This window comes from Panthera tigris, chromosome D2, assembly GCF_018350195.1.
Source record: "Panthera tigris isolate Pti1 chromosome D2, P.tigris_Pti1_mat1.1, whole genome shotgun sequence".
In the NCBI taxonomy this organism is placed as follows: Eukaryota; Metazoa; Chordata; class Mammalia; order Carnivora; family Felidae; genus Panthera; species Panthera tigris.
In genome coordinates this window covers 3344986-3367237 of record NC_056670.1, presented here as the reverse complement: position 1 = coordinate 3367237, position 22252 = coordinate 3344986, and the positions used below count along the sequence as shown (strand labels likewise).

Sequence of the window (22252 nt, the reverse complement as noted above, 5' to 3'; positions counted from 1 at the left end):
TTCCTTTATCTGTATACACTGTAATGTTGCTGCCCATATAAGTGCCTCGGTAAAGACAAATGTAGTTCTTGGGGTCCACCAATCAACTAGAAACAGAGGCCAATATGTTTATACCTTCCCATTCATTCTGCTTGTCCACAGGTCTCCCTTCTGTCATCCTGGAATAAACATATTAAGCATCAACTCTATTGAGCACCTGTGATATGTGAGGCACTATTGATGTGGATGCTATAAACTAATTTTTAATTGTCTTGAGAGTTCTGCCCTCAAGACAAACGGTTGAAAGGGTGGATTTCGTCACCATGACACATGCCATAAGCAAGATAGGAATAAAATGTACTGTGGCCTTTTCTCCACTGCCATATACAGCAGGGGGTATCCACGCATGGAAGTGTGTACATGTGAATTTCCACTGTCCATGCTATAATGTCATCCCTTTTATCACCCAAGAAAGTATATCTTAATCCAATCAATAAACGAGAGATAGCACGGAATTATTTCTAGACTATGTTAACAACAGCGCCATGTGAATTTGGTAACAATTCATCCTTTGGATGACTAGGTACCGCATGGGTGAAAGGTCTTGCGTGTTGAGGCAGCACGGTGATAAAAAAAAGACACTGACCTCTTGGGGTCTTCAGCGTGGGGTGAGGGCAAGAGAGAAGAAAATAGGATCATTTGAGAAGGGGAGTCACAGAGAGTGTGTGAGCTGGAAGGGGGTGAGCACTAAGCCTCGAGGGAAGTTTTCTCTGAGGAGGTGACATTTTGGGCAGAGTTCTGTACGAAGAAAGTGAGCCAGCCTTGCAAAATCTGGGTTAAGAAGAGTACTCTTGGTTGACAGAAAACAGTGTGCAGAAGCACTGAGAAGAACGTGAACCGTTTCTTCCCTAATGTCTCACACCGATGAGGAGTGATGATGTGGGACGAGGTGTGATGAGTGTTTTGTGTCACAGCAGTGGATCACAGAAGCGTGGCTGCACAGCACTGTGTCCAGGTGGGGTGCAAGAGTAGGGACCATCAAGGAAGGATGAACACCGCCAAGGCATGCGTCCTCAGAAGGGAAATAATGTGAAGGACAAGAAGGCTCATCAAGCTGTACATGGAAGGGAAGCGGCTAACTGGAGGAAGTGAGAAAGAGGAAGCCACGTGCTTTCGGTTAGGTGCAGCTGGTGGTTCAGGAGCAAAGCACGTGCAAAGGAAAAGAAGGCAAACGCGGAGCTGGCAGAATCGGGAGGCGTACGTGAAGGCTTAGGTTTGGCCGTCAGGGTCTTTAGGCTGATGCTCTACTATTCTGAACTATTTATATATGCTATATTCTAAGACATGTAGACAAGTAAATTGAGTTATGTGCATTAATTATATACTATACTGGTGCATATTTAGTATGCATTATATATACGTTATTACATATCATTATGACATACTTATATAACATACAATATGTCATTTAGTAACAATTTGGAGTCATTCAAATGTTCTAAAACGTATAAAGAATCATGGCCTTCCTGGCCTGAAAGTAACTTAAAATTATTGAATCTGAGTCTCAGATATTGAGGACAATCTACATCAGTGGTCTTTATGTGTCTGGACACTGAACCCCTCGGGTTTATTATTTTAATATCAATAACCTCAGTATTGCTCATAGAACCTCAGATCCCAGAAAGGTAAAGTGACATCTTGGTTGTCTGTGTTTCTAAACATCTCCCTAGATAATTCCGCAGTACAGCCAATTTGGAAAGTACTAGACTCAACTATCCTAAAAACCCTCGAGGAAGAATATGATTACTTCTTTATGACTTATGCACAGAATACAAAAAAAAAAAAAAACATAGTTTGAGATAACTTATAATTAATTTAAATGCAGTAAGTATGCAGTTAATAATAAAAATAAGACAAGTCAAGGAGAAAGATTTTGCCGATTTCTGTATTTTCAAAGATAGCATTTACTATGAAATCCAAATTTTCTCTGTTGTGATGATTCCACGTTATGTCCAGGTAACCACCGTCTGACAATGTCATCCACCAACTTATTAACGTAGTCCTCTGCCTTTATCGCCACGGGAAAATTAACCCATACTTACAAAAGTTCCAAACAATTTGAAATTTTCAACTATACATCTAATACTTGAAAACATCAACATATTAAAAATACTACTATATTAAGCGTATTCAGTGTATTAAACTCTTAAAAATCAAGTATAAACTGACCAAATAGCTGCGTTTACATCTAATAACTAGTTAATTCTCCTTTAAAATCAATATAAATACATTTTTATGTGACAAGTAAACATAAGTCTCAAGCTTTTTAAGCTAGATTATGCCATATAATGAGCCTGAAGTTCATTTTCATTTCCTTTTTTTTTTTTTTTTAAAGTTTATTTATTTTGAGAAAGAGAGAGAAAGAACACAAGCAGGCTAGGGTCAGACAGAAGGAGAGACAGAATCCCAAGCAGGCTCTGCACTGTCAGCACAAAGCCTGATGTATGGCTTGAACTCACAAACTGTGAGATCATGACCTGAGCTGAGATCAAGAGTCAGATGGTAACCAGCTAGGCCACCCAGACGCCCCTCGTTTTCATTTCTTAAGCAATTTCTGAAGCGTCACATTATACAATGCCCATGGAAACAACCATTTTGCATAGTGCCTTGTACCATATGGGTAGTTACCTGTATGACGCTGTCCCCGGGGCTCATGTCTGTATAAACATAGACATCATAGGATATTTCAGGGAAGGTTGGAGTGTTATCATTTGCATCCATCACCCGGATATTGACAATAACTGGCTCGCTTTCTTGCACACCATCAAATGCTGTTATCTTTGGGGATGAAAAACACACGTAACAGATAAGTCATGCAAACATAAGCAGTACTGAATTCAGTCCTATGATTTAAGGCATTTCTCATATATAATTTCAGTTTTAAAAGGGTGCCAAAATGTTTTGTTGATAGAAATAACAAACATAATAATGCACATAAGCAACGTGCTTTAATGCACTAAGAAGCAATTACAAAGGATTCTGTTTTATTTTTAATGTATTCAATTCCAAGCACATGTAAATAAGCAGATATGTAAAGTGTTATCGAGAAGCTTGGAGTGGGCCAGTAACATTGGTTCTTAGGCGTTAACTACTATTTAATTTTTAAAAATTAATAGGAAAATATTCTTCCATTTTACATATTTTATATATAATTCCATAGATGCTTTTAGAGCCAACATGCTTATATTGATAACTCAAGAAAGTAGGCGCCCTAGGGATGCGATGTCTTTTTCCGGTAATTTACAAAATGGCAATTTTAAAGGACTTATTGATGTTACTTAATAGTGCTATGTTAATTACATCGTTAACATTTTAGGAAGGTCTGACAAACAAAGTCCGCACTGCCACACCACCATTTTTGTTCTGAATGACTTCTGAAATCCACTCTGTGCCTAAGTCCGCAATGTCACTGAGGGTTTCTGGAAGCTGTGGCTTTGCTGTGTAAAGAAGGGTCTCCAGAAAGGAGTCTTCTGTAGGTCCTAAATCCTTTCCATTGGCTCATTTTCCTCTTATATCTGAATAAAATATGGCTCATAAATTTGGATAATACAATTTTCTTTTTATCTATATCCACCTCTCACCCCCACAAATCATGTATGTGTTTGTGTAACAGAATACAGAATACATAGAATATATAGAACATAGAATACAGAATGTGTATATTCTATTATATATATACAGCTTTAATAATCTCCCCTCACCATTTTTTTTTCTTAACTAACCTGAACTAGGCTCCCTCCATCAGATAATTCCCTGTTGGAGAGAGGGAAGGCTGTCCTGTGTGTTACAAGATGCATATCGGCATCCTTGGGGTCTACCTACCTGATGCCAGTAGATCCAGTAGTGATGACCAAAACTGTCTTGCAGACATTGCCAAATGTTCCCAGGGCTCGGCGGGGGGGGTGGGGGGGGTGGGGGGATGGGGGTGGGACAGGGCTTGGGGGTGCAGGGATCATCCCAGTGGAGAACCACTGGCCTAACCCTATGTCAAAATATAAAATGTAATAACAAAAACCATAAAATAAATTAAAATAAAGTAAGGGTTAGGAAATAATTCTTTACTTGTGGATTCTAGTTTATACTATCTCAATTTAAGTCAATTATAAGTGCATGGTGAAGAATGAAAGTCTCATTTTCCTGTTTTCGTCTTGAAAATTATTTTCCTTTTTTTTTGGTAAATAATGATAACATAGCTGTACAAACTTATAAACAGAAAAAAGAGAAACACATGTAAAGAATTTTATTACTGATAGTCTCAATTCTCAGTTACTTGAAAATACTGCATTTTTCCCCTCTTAAGTCACAGACCTCTTCAGTTTTAACGTTTATTTATTTTTGAGACAGAGAGGGACAGAGCATGAACGGGGGAGGGGCAGAGAGAGAGGGAGACACAGAACCTGAAACAGTCTCCAGGCTCTGAGCCATCAGCCCAGAGCCCGACGCGGGGCTCGAACTCACGGACCACAAGATCGTGACCTGAGCTGAAGTAGGACGCTTAACTGACTGAGCCACCCAGGCGCCCCACGGACCTCTCCAGTTTTAAACAGACATCACTTTCCGTTACACGTACATGAACACACATAAATAATAAATCTTTTTACCGAAAAAGTATAAGTTTGCTGCTCTTCCCGGTCCACTGGTTGAAGTAGGGTGAGGTAGCGAGTGATACCGGTCTGTGTGACGGTGAAGACTGAGGTGTAATCGTTGAGAAAAAGGTGAAGCTCTGGGTCTTTCGTCTTTGAGAAAACAAACAAAAGTTGAATAAACAATGCAGCTATTAGTTCATGAACTGTAAATTAATTTGACAAATCTGTTACAAAACCATCCATGAGTGTCAAAAGAATTTCCAAAGAAAAGATAGGGTTTACTAGACATTTACTCATCACTGAGCTGAATTATGCAAAGACAATGACTCACTTTGTGGAAAACAACATAGTGGAATAACTGTAAGTATAATTAATGCAAAAAAAGAAATAAATAAGATAGATAACAATCCAATTGAATATGTTCTTATTGGTTTATGATATCAATATTCTCCAGAACTTCACTGAGCTCAAGGAATAAGAAGTAAATGCAAGAGAAGAAAATTGGAGCCCCAAAGTTTAGCTGTAGGTTTGTACAACTACTTGATTTGTGGTAACAAAGCACCCACATGCATATTTCTATTCTGTTCTCATGTTTAATGTAAAATAGAAATAAGATTGGTTATGTATAATTCATTACCTATAAATATCATGCTCGTTCTTTCTTATTTTAATGCTGTAAAGATTCTCCAAGGGGAAACATAATGTTCATTTTAATTTAAAAATTTCTGATAATCAGATTGAAGGTGTATGAGTTGGGTGCGTGTGTCTGATAAAAGAGCCCAGAAACATGATATGTACATAGAGAAGCGATTGCAAAAGTTCAAAACAGAGAACATTCACTAAGCAGTGGAAACCCTTCACAGTCTATTGACGTCCCTGAATGAGAAGACATCCATCTCTGCATTTTCAAGAAAGAACAAGGACACGGAGTGGGGAGGTGTGCATTGGTGTCTGCATAGTGGAGTCCGAGGGCAAGTGCATCAAAGGAAAGAGGGTATTTGGGACGGACGGCTTCTGATAAGGCTATGACAACAACAGCAACAGAGATACGCAGGGAGGCGAGGCATTTTTATAGATTTGGGCAACTTTAAAAATTATGCAGTGACGGAAAAGGGAGATTGGGAGATACAGGCATCCAGTTATGGAAGGAATAAGTCGTGGGGATGAACGCCACCACACAGGGAATATAGTCAGTGGTACCTTAACAGTGTCATCATGCGGTGACAGGTGGCGGGTACTCGTGTGGTGGGCATGACATAATGCAGACAGAAGTCAAATCCCTGTGTTGTGCACCTGAAACTAATGTAGCTCTGTGTGTCAACTATATTCAAAAAAAAGCCCAACACATGGTATGCATAGCGTAGTGTGAAATGCAATTTAATATCATAGATTCCTTTTCTACGTCTGAAATCGGGGGCTGAGGGCAGAGTATAGACTTCAAAATTGTTAAAGACATGTTAAATTTGACTTAAAAAATTAGCACTCACATTTTAAACATTTTTATGTGAAATTGAGAAAGTTGATATCTGTACTGCTATATTAAAAGGTGGTCCTGATGCAACCCACAGATGCTGAAATCTATACATCTTGTTAAAGCTTCTGTATGTACATATTCTGAATAACTTTGAAATGAATGGTTTCATTTGAACCTCACACAGTTCTGTATTTGTGATATCTCCTTAGATATTTGAGATATCACTTAGCTATGTCATTGCAGCTTCCTGAAAGTCTTCTATGGAAGATTTTGATAGAAGTCCAGTATGCTACATTTATTGATCCTAGAAAAATAAAAAAATGAATACGATAGACAATAATTTCTATTGGTCTCTTTATTATAAAATAATCAAAATTGTTCAGAGCCGTGAAAAGTCAGAGGCTTTACATGGATACTTTCAAACAGGAACCTCAGTTTCCGTGTCAGCATCATGACCCCATATGCTCAGCATGGCTAGCAGGTGGTGGTGGGGGGGGGTTGATTAATCAAACATATTAGTTAATAAAAAGTCAAATTATTTTAAAAAATAGATGATAAAATGCATATAAATTCAACATATTTTAAGCCATATTTTGAGGTTCCTTCTTACTGTGTGTGTACTTTAAAGTCAATTTCAATAAAATTTGATGGTTATTTTTAAGTGATCGAGAAAGTTAAAAGGCAGTTTCAATTAACAGCAATTACCAACCAGGGTAAAATCACTAGGCTGTTAAATTCATGTATTTTTTCCTGTTCTCCAAGTGTCCCAACAGTGATGTTGAGGAATGCAGCATCCTATACTCAAACCTCTACTTGGCCAGTAATTCGAGCTGAGCAAGCTCTGCCCTGTGACCTAATAGAGCAAATATTTGCTTCTTTCCCTTTGTTCAGATCCCTCAGTCCTTCTCTACCTTCCTCATAACTAATGTTCTCCCAATTTCTTTCTTCCTTCCCCCTGGAGTCTCTGTTGGTAAATTTGTTGGGTATAATTCCTTCAGAGACTCACCACATGCTGTGAGCATTTTCTTTGTTATGTCAGATGTGGTGATGGTGCAGGACTGCGGTGAGCGCTGGGCCGTGTGCCACGGTACACACACGCGACACCGCACCACCCGGTCGTGCCACTGACCACGCCGTTCGTTCTCCCGGTTTATGAAAGCCACGAGACCCTCAATGTCAAATGCTTCCTGTTTCAAGATGACACACCCGCCAGGACTTCAGAAACAGACTCTTACGTTTGATAATGAGAAACATTAAAGACTTTTTGATAATTTGCTGGTCTTCACTTCAAGTCCCGTTGCAACTAGCTAGAGACTAAAATACGACTTTCCAGACCTGTGGATTGGTTTTTTTTGTGAAAAAGATAATATAACACATAAAGCTATCATTGTCAATGTCATCTTATAGCTCATGCCAATCTTTCCTGCTCAGTTAATCTCTGGCTAAATTATAACTTGTGAAGTTTACGGATACTTACCATAGTAACTTTCAAAATCTATGTACAGGGTACTTAGATGCTAATGGTGAACACCTGGATATTTCTTTGAGGCCAAGAATTGAAGAAGGCAGATTTGGAAATATGTAGCCAATTACTACTCAAAGCTTAATACCTAGGACTTATTTTTAAGGCTAATACTAGTTTTGGGTGTGGTATATGATGAGTGTAAAATGGACAGAAAATGCTCTTATTTATTTTTTTAATGTTCATTTATTTTTGAGAGAGACAGAGCATGAGAGGGGAGGGACAGAGAGAGAGGGGGACACAGAATCCAAACAGGCTCTGTGCTAACAGCTCGGAGCCTGACATGGGGCTTGAACCCATGAAATGTGAGATCATGACCTGAGCTGAGGTCGGATGCTTAACGCACTGAGCCACCCAGGCACTCCATCTGACTTCTTATTCTTACAGGGTCAGTACTTCTAATGCAGCCCTTGTGTTTAAAAATTTGTTTAAAATACACATTAGTTTTTTTAAAATCAGTATATACACAGAAGGCTGATTAATAAATTTTCATTTTCCCTCTGACATAAGGTAATATTATATTATCTGAAGTATATAGTAACTATACACGATAAGTGTGTCATTTCATTAGTTTGTGTATTATTCTCCGGGAGGGTAAAATAAACTCTGATATTCACTCACAGCACAGAAAAATTGAAGACAAAAGTAAGGACATATACAAATGAAAGGTAAACAACATGTGAATGTAAAATTTAAAATCTTATCATATAAAAAAAAATCTTATCATATAGAAGAAATCCATTCAAATATAACAATCAACTGGATTTGAAGCCAATTTGGGGTTTCCAATGAGAACCAGAATACTGTATCTCTCTCTTTCACACACACACACACACACACACACACACGTTTATATGCATCCTCATATATATATACACATACAACACAAAAATGTATGTATATGTGCACATATATACATATGCATACTTAGGTAAATTATGAAGCATAAGGGGAAATGACAGAAATGAATCTCATCTGCCAATGTGAACTGGTCAACAGTAGTTGTCTTCAGACAACCTTGTTCAAAAGAGTTCAATCCCAAGCTTAGAGTCTTTCAGAAATACGATGATGAATTACTAATGTTTGTCATAAACTGAAAAACATTAAAAAATTGAACAATCTTTGCTAAAGTTCACGTGAAATTTGGATTCCATACAATTCATTCTACTATAACCAATAATATGAACATAAAATTAAATTAACATCTACACAGACATATATAAAGTCGTTGTAGATGTCTTTATAACGGATACTGAAGGAAGTGTCTACTTGTTTTACGGAAAAGAAAGAGAACTAGGAAATGAACCACAGCAATTCACAAAAGAGCAAACACAAAATGAATGCCTAGTACCTACAGGAACTCCCCCTGGAGGAACCTATATGCAAATTAAACATTAAATAGAAACATGTAAGCATAAATGACCACAGACATACATATGGCTTATAAGTATACTCTATTAAAAAACAAATAAACAACAGCAACAACGTTTTCTAGCTCATTTAAACTAATAACTTTTTTCAAGGTGTATTTTTTTCTTAATATTCTGACATAACATACATACGACAGCATAATGATATGTATAAAGCATACCAGGACCGTGGACCTTTAAGACCATATTGCATTAAGTTTTAAGGACACCTTTATTCTGAAAACAGTAACGCTTTATGCAGGACGTGAACCCACATGGAATTCTAAATGACTTGCTGCCTTCCTACGAGCCAAATGGGTACCCTTGGTTGATTACTATTCCCCATTATTTACTTACTTTTTATAACCGGAATCCAATCATCATCTCTTAGTAGTTCTGCTTACTGAAAACATGGTGGTTTCAGACATCGTCTTAAATACCTTGGGCGTGTCTTGCCCTATCTACCTGCTGGGCTATTTTGACAGTATGATGTAAGAGCACTTAAAAAAAAAAGAAAAAAAACCCGGAATGTGACTCCTATTACCTCTCTATATGACATATGTACCTTTATGTGGACATTTATACATCAATAGAAAAGGAACACTGACACAAATATTTTTGTTTACTCTTTTTTTTTAGTTTCACTGTGACCGTTAATATTCCTTCTACCCCAAAATCTACACTGCTGATAACTCCACTCACTGATCCCCACTACTATTTCTTAAAACTCTTCCTTTCTACTGAACTGAAGGAAGACGCTGATTTTTGGACAATCCAAGTCTGTTCTCCTATTCTTGAAGCTACTCAGGAAACTAACTCCTGCTGTGATGACTTCTCTTTCCATGCCTAACCGTTCTTCTCCATTTCTTTTGGTAACACCTGAAGGCGGTGATGTGTTTCTGTCGTTATTCTTAAATCCTTTGCCCATACACTGAGTAATTGCATTATTCTGGCACTCAAAAACAGCGAGAATTTATCAGGCAGTAAAATTCTTGCCTTGAAAGGGCCTTGAGGTTTCTTTTTGTTAACACAAATCTTTAAATCATCTAGTAGTGAACATATTTTGCTTTTAAAATAAAGAGTCCTTGGCCTGGGGGGGTTGGGGGAAAGAGGTGATTCCAAAGGACATCAATCCATCTTGAAACCTATTACAGACTATCTCATGGATTTATTCTCAGTGCTGGAAAATGGAAGTTATATGGAATACAAGATGAATTATGAGAAGGCTCGTTTCAACTCAATAGGATGAAGAGTTTTCTAGGAAGTGGTTGTCCAACCCTGGAACGGGCCATATCGTGAAACAGTTAAATCAAGAGCACTAGAATTTTGATCATATGTTAGATATCCTCATTCCTCTACTCATGCCTGAATGTACAAGTTCATTCAACAATTAGTAGAAACTACTAAGTTCTGGGAACTGTGTTAGATCCTGAAGATACAAGAATGACTGAGATCTAAGCCCTGTTCTCAGTTTATATTCAAAGAGAGTGCAAGGTGCCTACAATGTCGCAAGGATAGCATGAGAGAGACACCCCACTCAGGTGAGAGGAAGCGGAGTCTGGACATGATGTGAGTGAGGGATGCCCACGCAGAACTCTCAACACTGAGTGGAAGTTGTCCAAACCAGCTTGGGTGATGAAAGAGAAAATATTTCAAAGCATGGAAAATGTCACAAAAAAGGTAATGAGACAAGAAGCTACGCAGGAAACTACAAGCCATTGCTAAATGTAACAGGTGAGGAGGAAGTTTCAGGAAATGAGGCCGTATGAATGTTCAGGCATGAGATAACAGCCAGCCATTCTCTTCTGCGGGAAAACTGATCTCAAAAGCATGTGAGGCAGAACTGTGATGTAGACTGATCTGACCTCTTAACTAGATCACTCTTAGTGGCTGGGTAAGAGACACCCGAGTAAGAAAAAATAGGAGGGCAAGGACATCAGAAGGTAATTCCAATGAGACATAAAGACAGTCATGAAATATCCAGAGGATAAAACAGGGAGAATATGAAGATTTTCAGCTGCAGTGAGGAAACAAAAACCAAAGACTCTTGGGTTTCAAGACTGAGGGGCATGATGAGGGGTTATATCAGTGCCTGAGGAGTGGGTTTTAAGAGAATATTTCACATGGTATAGGAAACTGGATTAAACTATGTTGACATTCTATGGGCTTGTTTACATTACAGATACATAGAAGCTATATTTAGTATTTTAGAAACCTTCATCACTAGGAGAGTAGAGATACTTGCTCACTTTCTAGGTACCCAATGGCACTCACTGTAGTTAATTTTGGAAAGAGGATGGGCCTAAAAAACTAATGGCAAGATACACATTGTTTAATTACTTGACGTTTTTACAAGACATATTAAAGGTGCCTTTCTCTAAGTGCATGGCAGCATTTAAGGGAACTGTCCTCTCCCTGCCCTTCCTGCCAACCCCAAGGGAAGGACAGGCCACGGCATCCTGTCACATACCTGTTTGCATCACAGGTGATTGAATGAAAAGAGGCGACTCATGAAAACGAGGCCCACAGAGTCATTCAACTATCACAGAGTAGGACCAAGGGTCACACAAGCCGGGGCTGGGGGGTAACTCCAAAGAACAAACTCTTAAGAACGACAGCCTCCTGCCCCAAACTCCTCCCCCAGCCCTGGAAATGCACAGAGCATTTAATAGGCTAAGTGGGATGGTCAACTCTATGAGTAGAATGTCAAGTAGTGTTTCCCAGACATTTTACACCTAGGAGCTCCCCCACCTCCATCTCACCAATACCCTGTAAGTCTCATCATCCTTTACAAAGTCTCTTAGAATGCATTTTCACATTTATAATGTTAAAGTAAATGGCAATCCAGGAAAGTAAGAATGTACCCAAGCAAGTTTAGCATGCAACTATTCAATAATATAAATACATCAAGTAAATACAAACACATACATTTTGCAATTATGGAAAAACTCTCAGCTGCATTTTCTTTCAGGATTCAGATTTTGCTAACTGATGTGTTCATGAAGGTATGACTTACACTATTATAATTTTCCAAAATGACTAGTCTCTGCTTAACATATGATTACGCATTCCAATTTAAAAATGAAATAAAATCCATTCCAAAATCTATGGGACATCACCAGGCCTACAAAATATAGTAGCTTAGCCTATATAAAACTTATTAAGGTAACTCTGAATTTTCTAGTGAGGACTCACTAGATGAAGACATTCAGGGGATCCCTAACCCCCTACATCGGGATGGGAAATGGTGTTTGCATATGCACTTTTCTGGAAGAATGTCTGTAGCATTTATCAGCTGTCATGATTGTCAGACTATAGTCATGCTTTATCAAGTAGACATGGGCTTTCTAGTTTGGTGCTTAAAATCAAGGACTTTGCTTCCCATAGACCTTGGCTCAAGGACCAACTCCACCATTTACTAAGTCTGTGATCATAGAAATCAATTTAAAATAGCTTCAACTTCCCCTTCTGCAATATGGGATATTGCATCTTTTATGTTTGCTGTGAGATTTAAGGGAATTAACGCAAGATAAAGTATTTACTAGATTGTCTGGCCGGTACTAAGAACTCCCTGACAGTTATTGTTAAAACGTGATGAGACCAAAGAGGAGAGACTAAGCAGCACAGGAAGGTTGGGATGAGGGGAGAGAGAAAGTATCAGGAGGTAGAAAGGCATCTGGAAAGAAGCGGAGTGCACACAGAGTTGTCACAGCCTCTGCGAAGTGTTAGAAACTTTTTCCAGAAAGAGGGGACAAAAAATCTGAAAGTTCCCTCTTCATTTACTAGACGGATGATGAAGCTTCCTTGTAATGAGATTTTGGGGAACACTCTACGGCTGTGCTGCCCAAGTAGTGGCAGGTGACTACTTAGGTTTAAGTTAGTTAAATTAAACAAAACATTAAATTAAGTTGTCAGTGTAGTCCTGTTTCCAGGGCTCCACAGGCACGTGTGGCTGGTGGCTGCCATCGGGGACAGCGTGGCTGCAGGACATTTATGAACAGCTCTGTTGAAGAGGGAGAAATGGCTGAGTCAGGTCTTTCTCCCTTTGGAAGGGGCAGAATTCAAACTGAAAGTATGTTTTCAAAAAAATAAAAAAGATGCATGGGGAAATACTGTGGCAGGTCACAGAACCACAGAACGAAAGGAAGAAAAATCAGAGATCAGTACAGGCCTGGGCATCTTCTAACCCAAGACAACAGGACCCAACACCACTCCCTTGTGTGTGACTTTGTCAGGACTCATTTCCTCTCTGTGGTGACAGGCTTCCTCCATGATGTCAGCTAACGCGGCCACTGTGGCTTCAGATCCGTTTCCATTTCTTTAATACGTGATGCCAAAGACTCCCCGCCCTGGTTCCTTGATTTTCCTTTCCTGGAAAAGCTCTGACTGGCCTGGTATAGATTGGCTGCCCACTTCTCAGTACAAGTGGGGGTACAGAGGTCAAGAACTCTGACCCGCCCAGCCTGGACGGCCAACCACCCGTGTGGCCAGTGGCATGTCCACCACAGGGCACTGGCATGCATGGCGGATGGAGCCTTGACATCAACACGGCCACCGGTGGCAGTGTGAGCCGGTCAGCTGCCTCCAAATGTGTTTTTGCCTAATAACATAGCATCGGAAAAGTTCCTTAAACCATACCACAGGGCTGCCTTCATGTTTTTGTTTTTTTTTTTCTAATATTTATTCTGTAATGCGATTATGTTCCCCTATCAGCAATTATAGAAACAGTTTTCAACCCATATTAATTAAAAAAAAAAAAAAAGATTGTCCTGTGGTTTAGCAAACTATAAATGAAACATTCCTTTTCATCCTTATACCCAGGATCTGTAAACTGAAAAACAAACAAACAAACAAACAAACAAACAAAAAAACAGTCACTGAATTCAAACATACTCTTTTTCACAGTATTCTTGATGTGAAATTAGATTACAACACTAAGATCCTCGTTTCTGAGACTCTTATTTATACAGACTTGGTTCTCTATTCTATGGCTCATGTAACTATGTCCTCGTAAAATTTCCTGTTGACATAAAGACAATAAGAGATGTGTTAAGAAAACAAGAGCAAAATGAAGGTTGAACTTACATCCTCTATGTCCTTGTCCAGAGCCACAATTCTAAGAGGGGTGGTCAAATTCAGACTGTCGGAGATAGTGGCTCCCACTGGGGCAGATTCCAGAATGTAGCCTTGATAACTGGGCATAGTGAAGTAGGGACTCTGGTTGTTTTCATCCAGTATTTCAATATGTAGACTGGCAAAGGCTGGCAGAGGGTGGCCATTGTCTTGTTCAGCCTAGAAAGTAATTTTTTGAGAAGTTAAAAAATTCTATGTTATTGGATGCTTTTGGCATGTTGCTTTTCACATCATATAGGAGGGTTCTTTTTTGATCTGGAGTCATTACAGAAAGAAGAAATGCTTTCAAGTCAAGGGACTGGGGCCCTTAGAACGAGTCGACGAGGACAAGAAAGTCCAGAGACAGCTCATCAACTTTTTGGTCTCCTGTCCTCAAACTCAGTATATATTAAAAACAAAACAAAACAAAAACAAACAAAAACACTAATAAAGAATTATTGTATCTGCATTATATATTGTTAGGAGAGAAAATTGTGCTTAAAAACAGGTAGACAGAAAATTGAGAAGCAAAGGCATTTGGTAAACTGCTAATAAAATATTTAAGTAAAAGAGAAAAAAATTCATAACCTAAAGTATTATATTTACTTTATTTTCCTATTTGTCTTCTCATTCCACACTAATGATCAAATCCCCAAATAATTCATATTTCTATATAAAGTTAATAGATTAAGGCTACATTTTTGCCCATGGAAAGTCCTCAAAGACATCATATAACGGACAGAGATGATTTCAAGTAAGTATTTTTAAATAGCTATAGAATTCCAAATATTATTTAATTAGACATATGTTATTAAAATATAATTAAGACTCATGTACTAGAAATATGTTTGTTTTCTTGTCTTTTCTCCTCTTCAGTTAAAAAAATTGATGACAATTTGTATTTCCAATAGATTTTCTTTTCATGAGTACGTGGTCATGTTGTGAATGGGGGAAACACCAGCCCTTGACTTTCTGGGTTTTGTTTTTGTCTTTCTTTTAGAAAATGTACCTTATTGTATAGCAATCCAGAAGTTATTTCAGGGAAGATTTCATCACAACTGACTCCTAGAAAATTTCCTCCAAATGTCAAGAAAAACCTTGACACAATTCAATAGAATGTATTTATTGAAATAGATTCAAATTTTCTGTCATAAATTTTTACTGATAAGTTTTCCCCACTTTTGCAATAGTTGTGTTTTGAAATCAACTCCAACTGAAGGTTAAATATTTTATATTAAACACTCAAGTGCTTTCCTGGATGAAATAGTACCATTTTAGCCATGAAAATTTACAAGTGGTTCAGATAGGTATCTCTGATTTTTCAATCTGGGGCAGAAACTCGAGCTTCTAGAAGATAATTGTACACTTTCTTCTGATCATAATTTAGTATTTTCATCAATGAAGAGGGTGAGTAACAAATCACAGTTACCAGTCTGGGAGGACTGGTGACTTTGAACCAAGAAAACTCACAATATTTTTTCACTTCATATTATTATTAATATTGAACTATTTTGAAACATCATTTATGCTAATTACTAATTTGAAATCGTGGTAATTAATAAACCCACTGTAAAATTAGGTTATTTAAAGCACTGATAAAAACTATGTATTTTTCTTCTTTTTAATATTTTGAGAATTCTATTTCAATACATTAGATTTCCTTTATAATGCTATGTCATTTATTGTACGCATTTATATTTTCATTGGGGAACATATTGCCAAAGTGGTCCATGGGACAAAAGGTTCAATGAGCCCTGATCCGCACGGGGAACCACAATCTTGAAATAATGCACAGCCTTTTCTGGACTTACGCATTCTTCTCACACATACGCCTATGCGCCAAACCCCCCCCCCCCCCCCCCGCCCTCCATCAGTATGGACTGCTCTTTCTGTGTCCAGCAGCTGTCATTAATTTGCGCTGAGCCACAGATGCTCTTCAGGAGTTCCCTCTGTGACACACAGCAGGCTTTTTGGACACAGCCAATCAGGGTGAGAGGGACAGACTCTGACTAGAAAACATCACTTTTACACCGGACAAAACTAATTGGTCCTTACGGGCTTCCGACCCAGCAACTGTGATCTGATTAAAGCGGGAACAGTTCATAGACGCAAGTCATTGTGAGCAGGACCTTTCTCTCTCCCTTTATTTTGCAGCTAATTATTCCAAAAGCCATGATGCCACATCCTGGGCATGCCAGCAGTGCTGCGAAAAGTCACAAACTCTATAATGTATTCCCTCCCCCACGATAAACACGCACAAACACACAATTTATGGATGGTGAGGGGAAGACAAAAAGCCTAATTTTATAATAGTGAAAGAAGCTTATGTCTTACATTCAGCTCATAGGTTGTTATTTTTTACTGCCAGCTGTGACGCCAGGAAGAACATGTATTATTTGCATGATGAAAACAAAGTGGTCCAATGAAAAGGAAATGAAACTCAAATTAGATCTCTGGGCACAATCAAATTCTGCATGTCTTTAAAAATAACATGCAAAAGCCCCGTTTTAACCCTCACATTAGTTTGTTGTTAATATGGCTGATATTTTTGGATTGCTGCCATATATTGTGTCAGGTGTGCTAACCAGGCATCTGTCTCCAAAGTCCACATTCCTAACCTCTATCCTACTTTGTATACCCCTCTCTAAATGTGAGAACATATACATTTGTGTTGATGGAGAAGTAAAAAGGTTAGTTTTAAGTTCAAGGCCACATCACATGTAAATACCAGGCAGGAAAGCATCAAAAACTCCAGTCTCCTGATTTATGAGAGGCTACTCAGGGAAATTCACCACCTTTCTCCAATTCAGAGGATGCAAATGAACATTCCAATGTAAGACTGATGGGAGAAATTAGTGGCAGGAAAGAATATTAATAACGTAGATACTCCAGATTAATTAGAGTTAAAATATGGCACTTAACACAAATTAATACCATTACACTTTACTCTTCAGTGACACCATGCATCAAACCTGTCATCCAATCCTTCCTTCTTCTGTACAATATAAATAGGAATTCTCAAAAATCTGACTTGTTCTGATCCCTGGTAACCACTCATCAATGAGAAGAAAAGTGCAAAAAGCAGGTCAGGTGAAAGAAGGTGGTATTTTAACAGTTCTTCTTCTTTTTTTTTTAAAATTTGTTTTAATCTTTATTTATTTTGAGAGAGAGAGACAGAGCATGAGCAGGGGAGGGTCAGAGAGAGATGGAGACAAAGAATCAGAAGCAGGCTCCAGGCCCTGAGCTGTCAGCACAGACCCTGACGCAGGGTTCGAACTCCCGAACCGTGAGATCATGACCTTAGCTGAAGTTGGATGCCTAACCAACTGGGCCACCCAGGCGCCCCAAGAAGGTGGTATTTTCAAAAGTCACTTAGCCCCATTAGGTAACTGTATTTATATCTACAGAGTCTGTAGTTACCAGTTAAATATTATATTTAAAAGCCAGGTTTTTTTGGGAGAATTTCTGGGCATGAGTCCCATTTTCAGTAATGAAACTAAAAGATAAGAAAGCAGAAGTATAAAAAAAATAAAATAAAATGCACTATTCAGCTACTTTGGCGGGCAGAACACTGAAAGAGACAAACCACTTGATCTTCGGTATTAAAACAAGCAAGTGCTGATAATGGCATAGCTGCCTGCACCTGGGGACTAAGGAAGCAGGATAACTTTTCCTGTCGGAGGGGAGCAAGCACGTGAACAAATCCCACCATCTCTGATAGGAACCCTCTCAAGGAGATAGAACAATTGAGGGCAGAACGGGAAAATGGGAGAGATTATCAAGATGTTTACATACATTCTAGGGAAGAAGAAAGAAATTGTTTTCTGCTAGACAGGACTTACCACTCGAGGGCCTAGGGAGCCTACTTTGCACACGTTCACTTGTGAGGACCTCACTCCTCACAGGTTTTGCTGAGCGGGGCCCCTGGCAGGGTCAGTTGCCCAAGCCATCAGGACTCCTACACTCCTACACTGTCCTTACCCCCGAACCTGTCTTCAGCATTGAAAACACTGTTCAATAGCCTTTCAACACGACACTCTGTCTTGGTTTCCTCTCGTAGTACCCCTGACCTCTCCCCATTGTCCTTTGCTGGTCTCTCCCAGCCCCAGAGGGCTTGGCCATCTCCTATTCATCCTCACACTCAGGTGCTGGTGGGTCCCTGCGAATGTCATGGCCGTAGAAATGTCAGCAACGTCCTCACTCCAGCTCAGCCCTGCCCTCACCTGCCACGTGAGCCCCTGTGTACATGGCCACCGCACATCTGTGCCTGGGGCCTGAAGAACATTTCCCCTGTAACCTGTGCCAAAGGTGGGGGGGGGGTCTCAATTCACAAGCCCGCTGCTTGGGGGGTGTTCACGACTCCTGGCGGTCCCTTCTTCCAGCTGTTCGGCCAGGATACTCAGACCCTGGACCCACCTTGCTTCTTTTGCCCCTCACAGCTAATCCATGAGCATATTTTATTGACTGTGAACTTCCAAATGTAAGCAGGACCTAACCACTCCTCACCTCCTTCACCTTCTCCACGATGATGCCACTATCATCATCTGTTACCTAATTATTTAACCTGTCAGCTTCCCCCTCATCAGGAGCCCACACCCCATAAGGGAGGCCAGCACTTTTGTTAAAGAATAGCCAGATTGGGTCACCTCTTCTTTTTTTAAATGTTTATTTATTTATTTTGAGAGAGAGAGAGAGAGAGAGCACACATGGGAGAGCAAAGGGGGGGGGGAGAGGGAGAGAGAGAGAATCCCAAGCAGAATCCACGCTGTCAGTGCAGAACCTGACATAGGATTTGATCTCAGCAACTATAAGATCATGAGCTGAAATCAAGAGTCAATGCTCAACCGACAGAGCCACCCGGCCTCCCCTGGATTGGGTCACTTCCCCGACCAAAGCCCTTCATCGACTTTTACTTCTCCTGGGCCTACAGGATCTCATCTCATCATGCTCCCTCATGCGAGGCCTCCATTCTGGCACCCTTCTGACTAGGCCTGCTGTGTGCCCCTCCTGGACCCACCTTCCTCCAGAGTAGAGCCTTCGGGGCACAAAGGATGCCACTCCTCACACCCCTGTCTCCCAGCTGAACACAGGCTACTTCTTTACACCTGCAGGAGGCTGACACTGCGAACCTGACCCCCTCCCCCCCCCCAGCCACTGGGGCTTCACAGACCCCTATCCCTTAGCCCACCCTAAATGCAACTTTCAAACAGACCAGAAGAGCACTTGCTTTGGAGAATTTCGCTGGAGGGCTAAATTTATGCTTCCACTTTCTCTCTTTGATTAGGAATTGCATTCATTAACACTTTTTTTCCTAATCGATTTAGATTGCTAAAATACATTTACTCCAACCAAATAATTTATTTATTAGCACTAACAATGCTATTCGTTTTCAACGTTCAAAGAGCGAGGCATTTAGACACGCCTGCCTTGAGATTCAAGCATGAATTCCTTGGACTTTTATTTGAAAGCCAGTGCTTACAAAAGTCTAAACATTTCCCTGTAGAAAGACAACATGTTGTTATTGAATTCTTTTTCAAGGGCAAAGTGAATCATTGTGGAACAGATACCTCTGAAGTTAGCCATAGTAACAAACAAACAAACAAACAAAAAGAATGGGGCATAGCACTACTATGATTCTGACAAAAAATATGATACTTTAACACAATTATAAAAACAGTTTAAAACAGACAAAAGTAATTTATGCTGTTACAGGCATACAGTGGGTGTTCTCAGGTGTGTGAGGGGCAGTGACCAGGAGAGGGTGGTGAGGCATCTGGGGTGTTTGTAATACCCTTTTTTCCGTACATATGGATGCTCCTATTTGTGAAAACTCATCGAGATACACACTTTTCAATAAAAATGTTACTAAAGAACTACCATCAACTTGCTCTCCCAAAACATGCACATAGGTTTCCCCTCCTCCCACCACTAGTAAACTAGTTTATGGCCACTAGTTTATAGCAAGGTAGTCAACTAACTTACGGCCACTCCAGAGCACATGGTACAGTTTAATAAAGGCTGATCCAGGAAGGGGCTTCGACAACCAACACTGCAAAGCTATTTAAGCATTACAGACGCTTGCCTCTTCTAGTACATGGTTTCGTTAAAGGCGGGCTCCAGAAGTAGGCTCTGCCTTTTGTACTTTTCCATTCAGTGCTTCTCAAACACTGTGTTTCCTGAGCCCTGGTTCTGATGCCTCAGTATCACGTGAGGTTATGGTTAAGGCAGATTCCTGGGGCTCAGTCAGACTTTCTCATTTGCATTTATTTGTCTGTTTCCTTATTATTATTTTAATGTTACCCTGGCTTACTGGGCTCCAAATGACGTTAATATACGGTTGGTTCTCACACTTTGGTGCCCTGAGAAACACAGGGGCATCTTGACTGAGCTGGGGGAGCCCTGAAATCTGCCCTTCAGAAACAAACACATCATATGGTCCTGTCCAGCTGCTAGCCCCCCCGCAGATCAGTTAGGTCCGTGTACCTTGTCTTCTCTCACTCAGGTTCCCAGGAAGCTGTGACACTAAGGGTGGCCTCAGCCCAACTCTGCTCTGGCCTCACGGGCAAGTAACTGTTCCTTTGTCGGCTTTAAGCAAAGTTTTGTATTTCAACTGGATGGAACGGATGGACATGAATAGTGGGGGGGACCTTGCTTGTGTGAGGGAGTTCTCCTTAGGGTCCAGCTCAGCTCACTAGAGTCCTACAGGGTGTTGGGGCCAAAGCTCTACTGACAGTAGGTTACATCTCCTTTCTGTGAACGTGCACTCTTCTTTTGAAATGTCTTAGGGAGATGTGGCAAGCCTGTGTTGCCCAGGTCAAAGATGATATTAATATTAGCAACTAATTAATAATTGAAATAAGTGTATCTCATTGCTTTTTGACCCTTCTTATAAAATCATAGTGCCTTAAATTTACAGACATTCTTTATTTAAACTTTAATACTCTAAGGAATCAAAGGATGTCCAAAGAGTTTGACAGCAAGTGGATTTATAAGTCACTAAAAAATATCTGAGGACTTAAAAAGCCATATAATGATTTACCAGATAAAATGTAAAACACCGCTTTTTTATTACACACATATACTGGTTTGTCTGTAATGTCATAAGTGTAGCAAAGAAATACATCCTTGGCTGGAAATAAATACACTTTCTGTTTGACCAACAAGAAAAATATCTTCACTAGACAGAAGATAGACAATGCACACGCGGCAAAAGTTCATAATATGACAACACAATAATTTGGACACACTTCCCACCAAAGGAATATTTTTAAGAAAGTGAAGTATATTGTATCTTCACTTGAAGAATATGCCCATTCTGTTTATAATTTATTGCAATGAATCTGCAAAGTTCCTGTATATCTTTCAATAATAAAAATCTTTCTTCGTGTCTGAGATACAAACCGGCACCAGAGTGACTAAACCAATTTTGAATGATTTAAAGAAGGAAAAAATCAGTCACTTTAGGGAAGACACGAGCTCAGGAACCCCTGCTAATCACAGATATGTCAGACTCATTGGCTGGTGCTTTGAACATAGGAATCATCTTGGCTATAAATAGCACGGCCAGCCAGAGACAGAATTATGATAGTGATAAAGTAGTAACTTTTTCTGGAATGCTCCTGACTGTTTTATCTCCCTCATTTTGCCATGCCATCTGCCTCCCCAGTCAGCAGAGGCCCATGCAGGGTTCTGATCCTGTTCCGACTGGGTTTTCTCCCAACAGCTGAAGTGTCTTATGTGAACTGGTCAACTGGAAAAGTTCATCTTGGAATATCTGAATTTCACAAAAACCCATCAATAGCCCAAAAAACTGATCCCCAAGTGGGTTATTTTTCAGAGCCTGGAAAATAGGGAGAGCGGGAGTTTAGTGTTTCACCTATATACCAGGTTATTCTTTTTTAAAGAAAAGGCTTATTTATTTATTTTGAGAGAGGGAGGGAGAGAGAGCGAACATGAGCTGGGAAGGGACAGAGAGAGAGAGGGAGAGAGAATCCCAAGCAGGCTCCACACCGCCAGCACAGAGCCCGGCGTGGGGCTCAAACCCACAAACTGTGAGACCATGACCTGAGCTGCAACCAAGAGTCAGATGCTTAACCAACTGAGCCACTCA

The 22252-nt window shown here is 39.8% G+C and overlaps 1 protein-coding gene across 1 annotated transcript in view; it reads right to left on the bottom strand.

Moving 5' to 3' along the window:
- The window catches only part of PCDH15 (protocadherin related 15), an 833394-nt gene that overhangs the window by 329898 nt on the left and 481244 nt on the right, over positions 1–22252 (bottom strand). Inside the window, 3 exon segments of the mRNA XM_042960326.1 lie at positions 2668–2817; positions 4641–4775; positions 14116–14322. Of these exon segments, the coding sequence (XP_042816260.1) occupies positions 2668–2817; positions 4641–4775; positions 14116–14322 (492 nt within the window).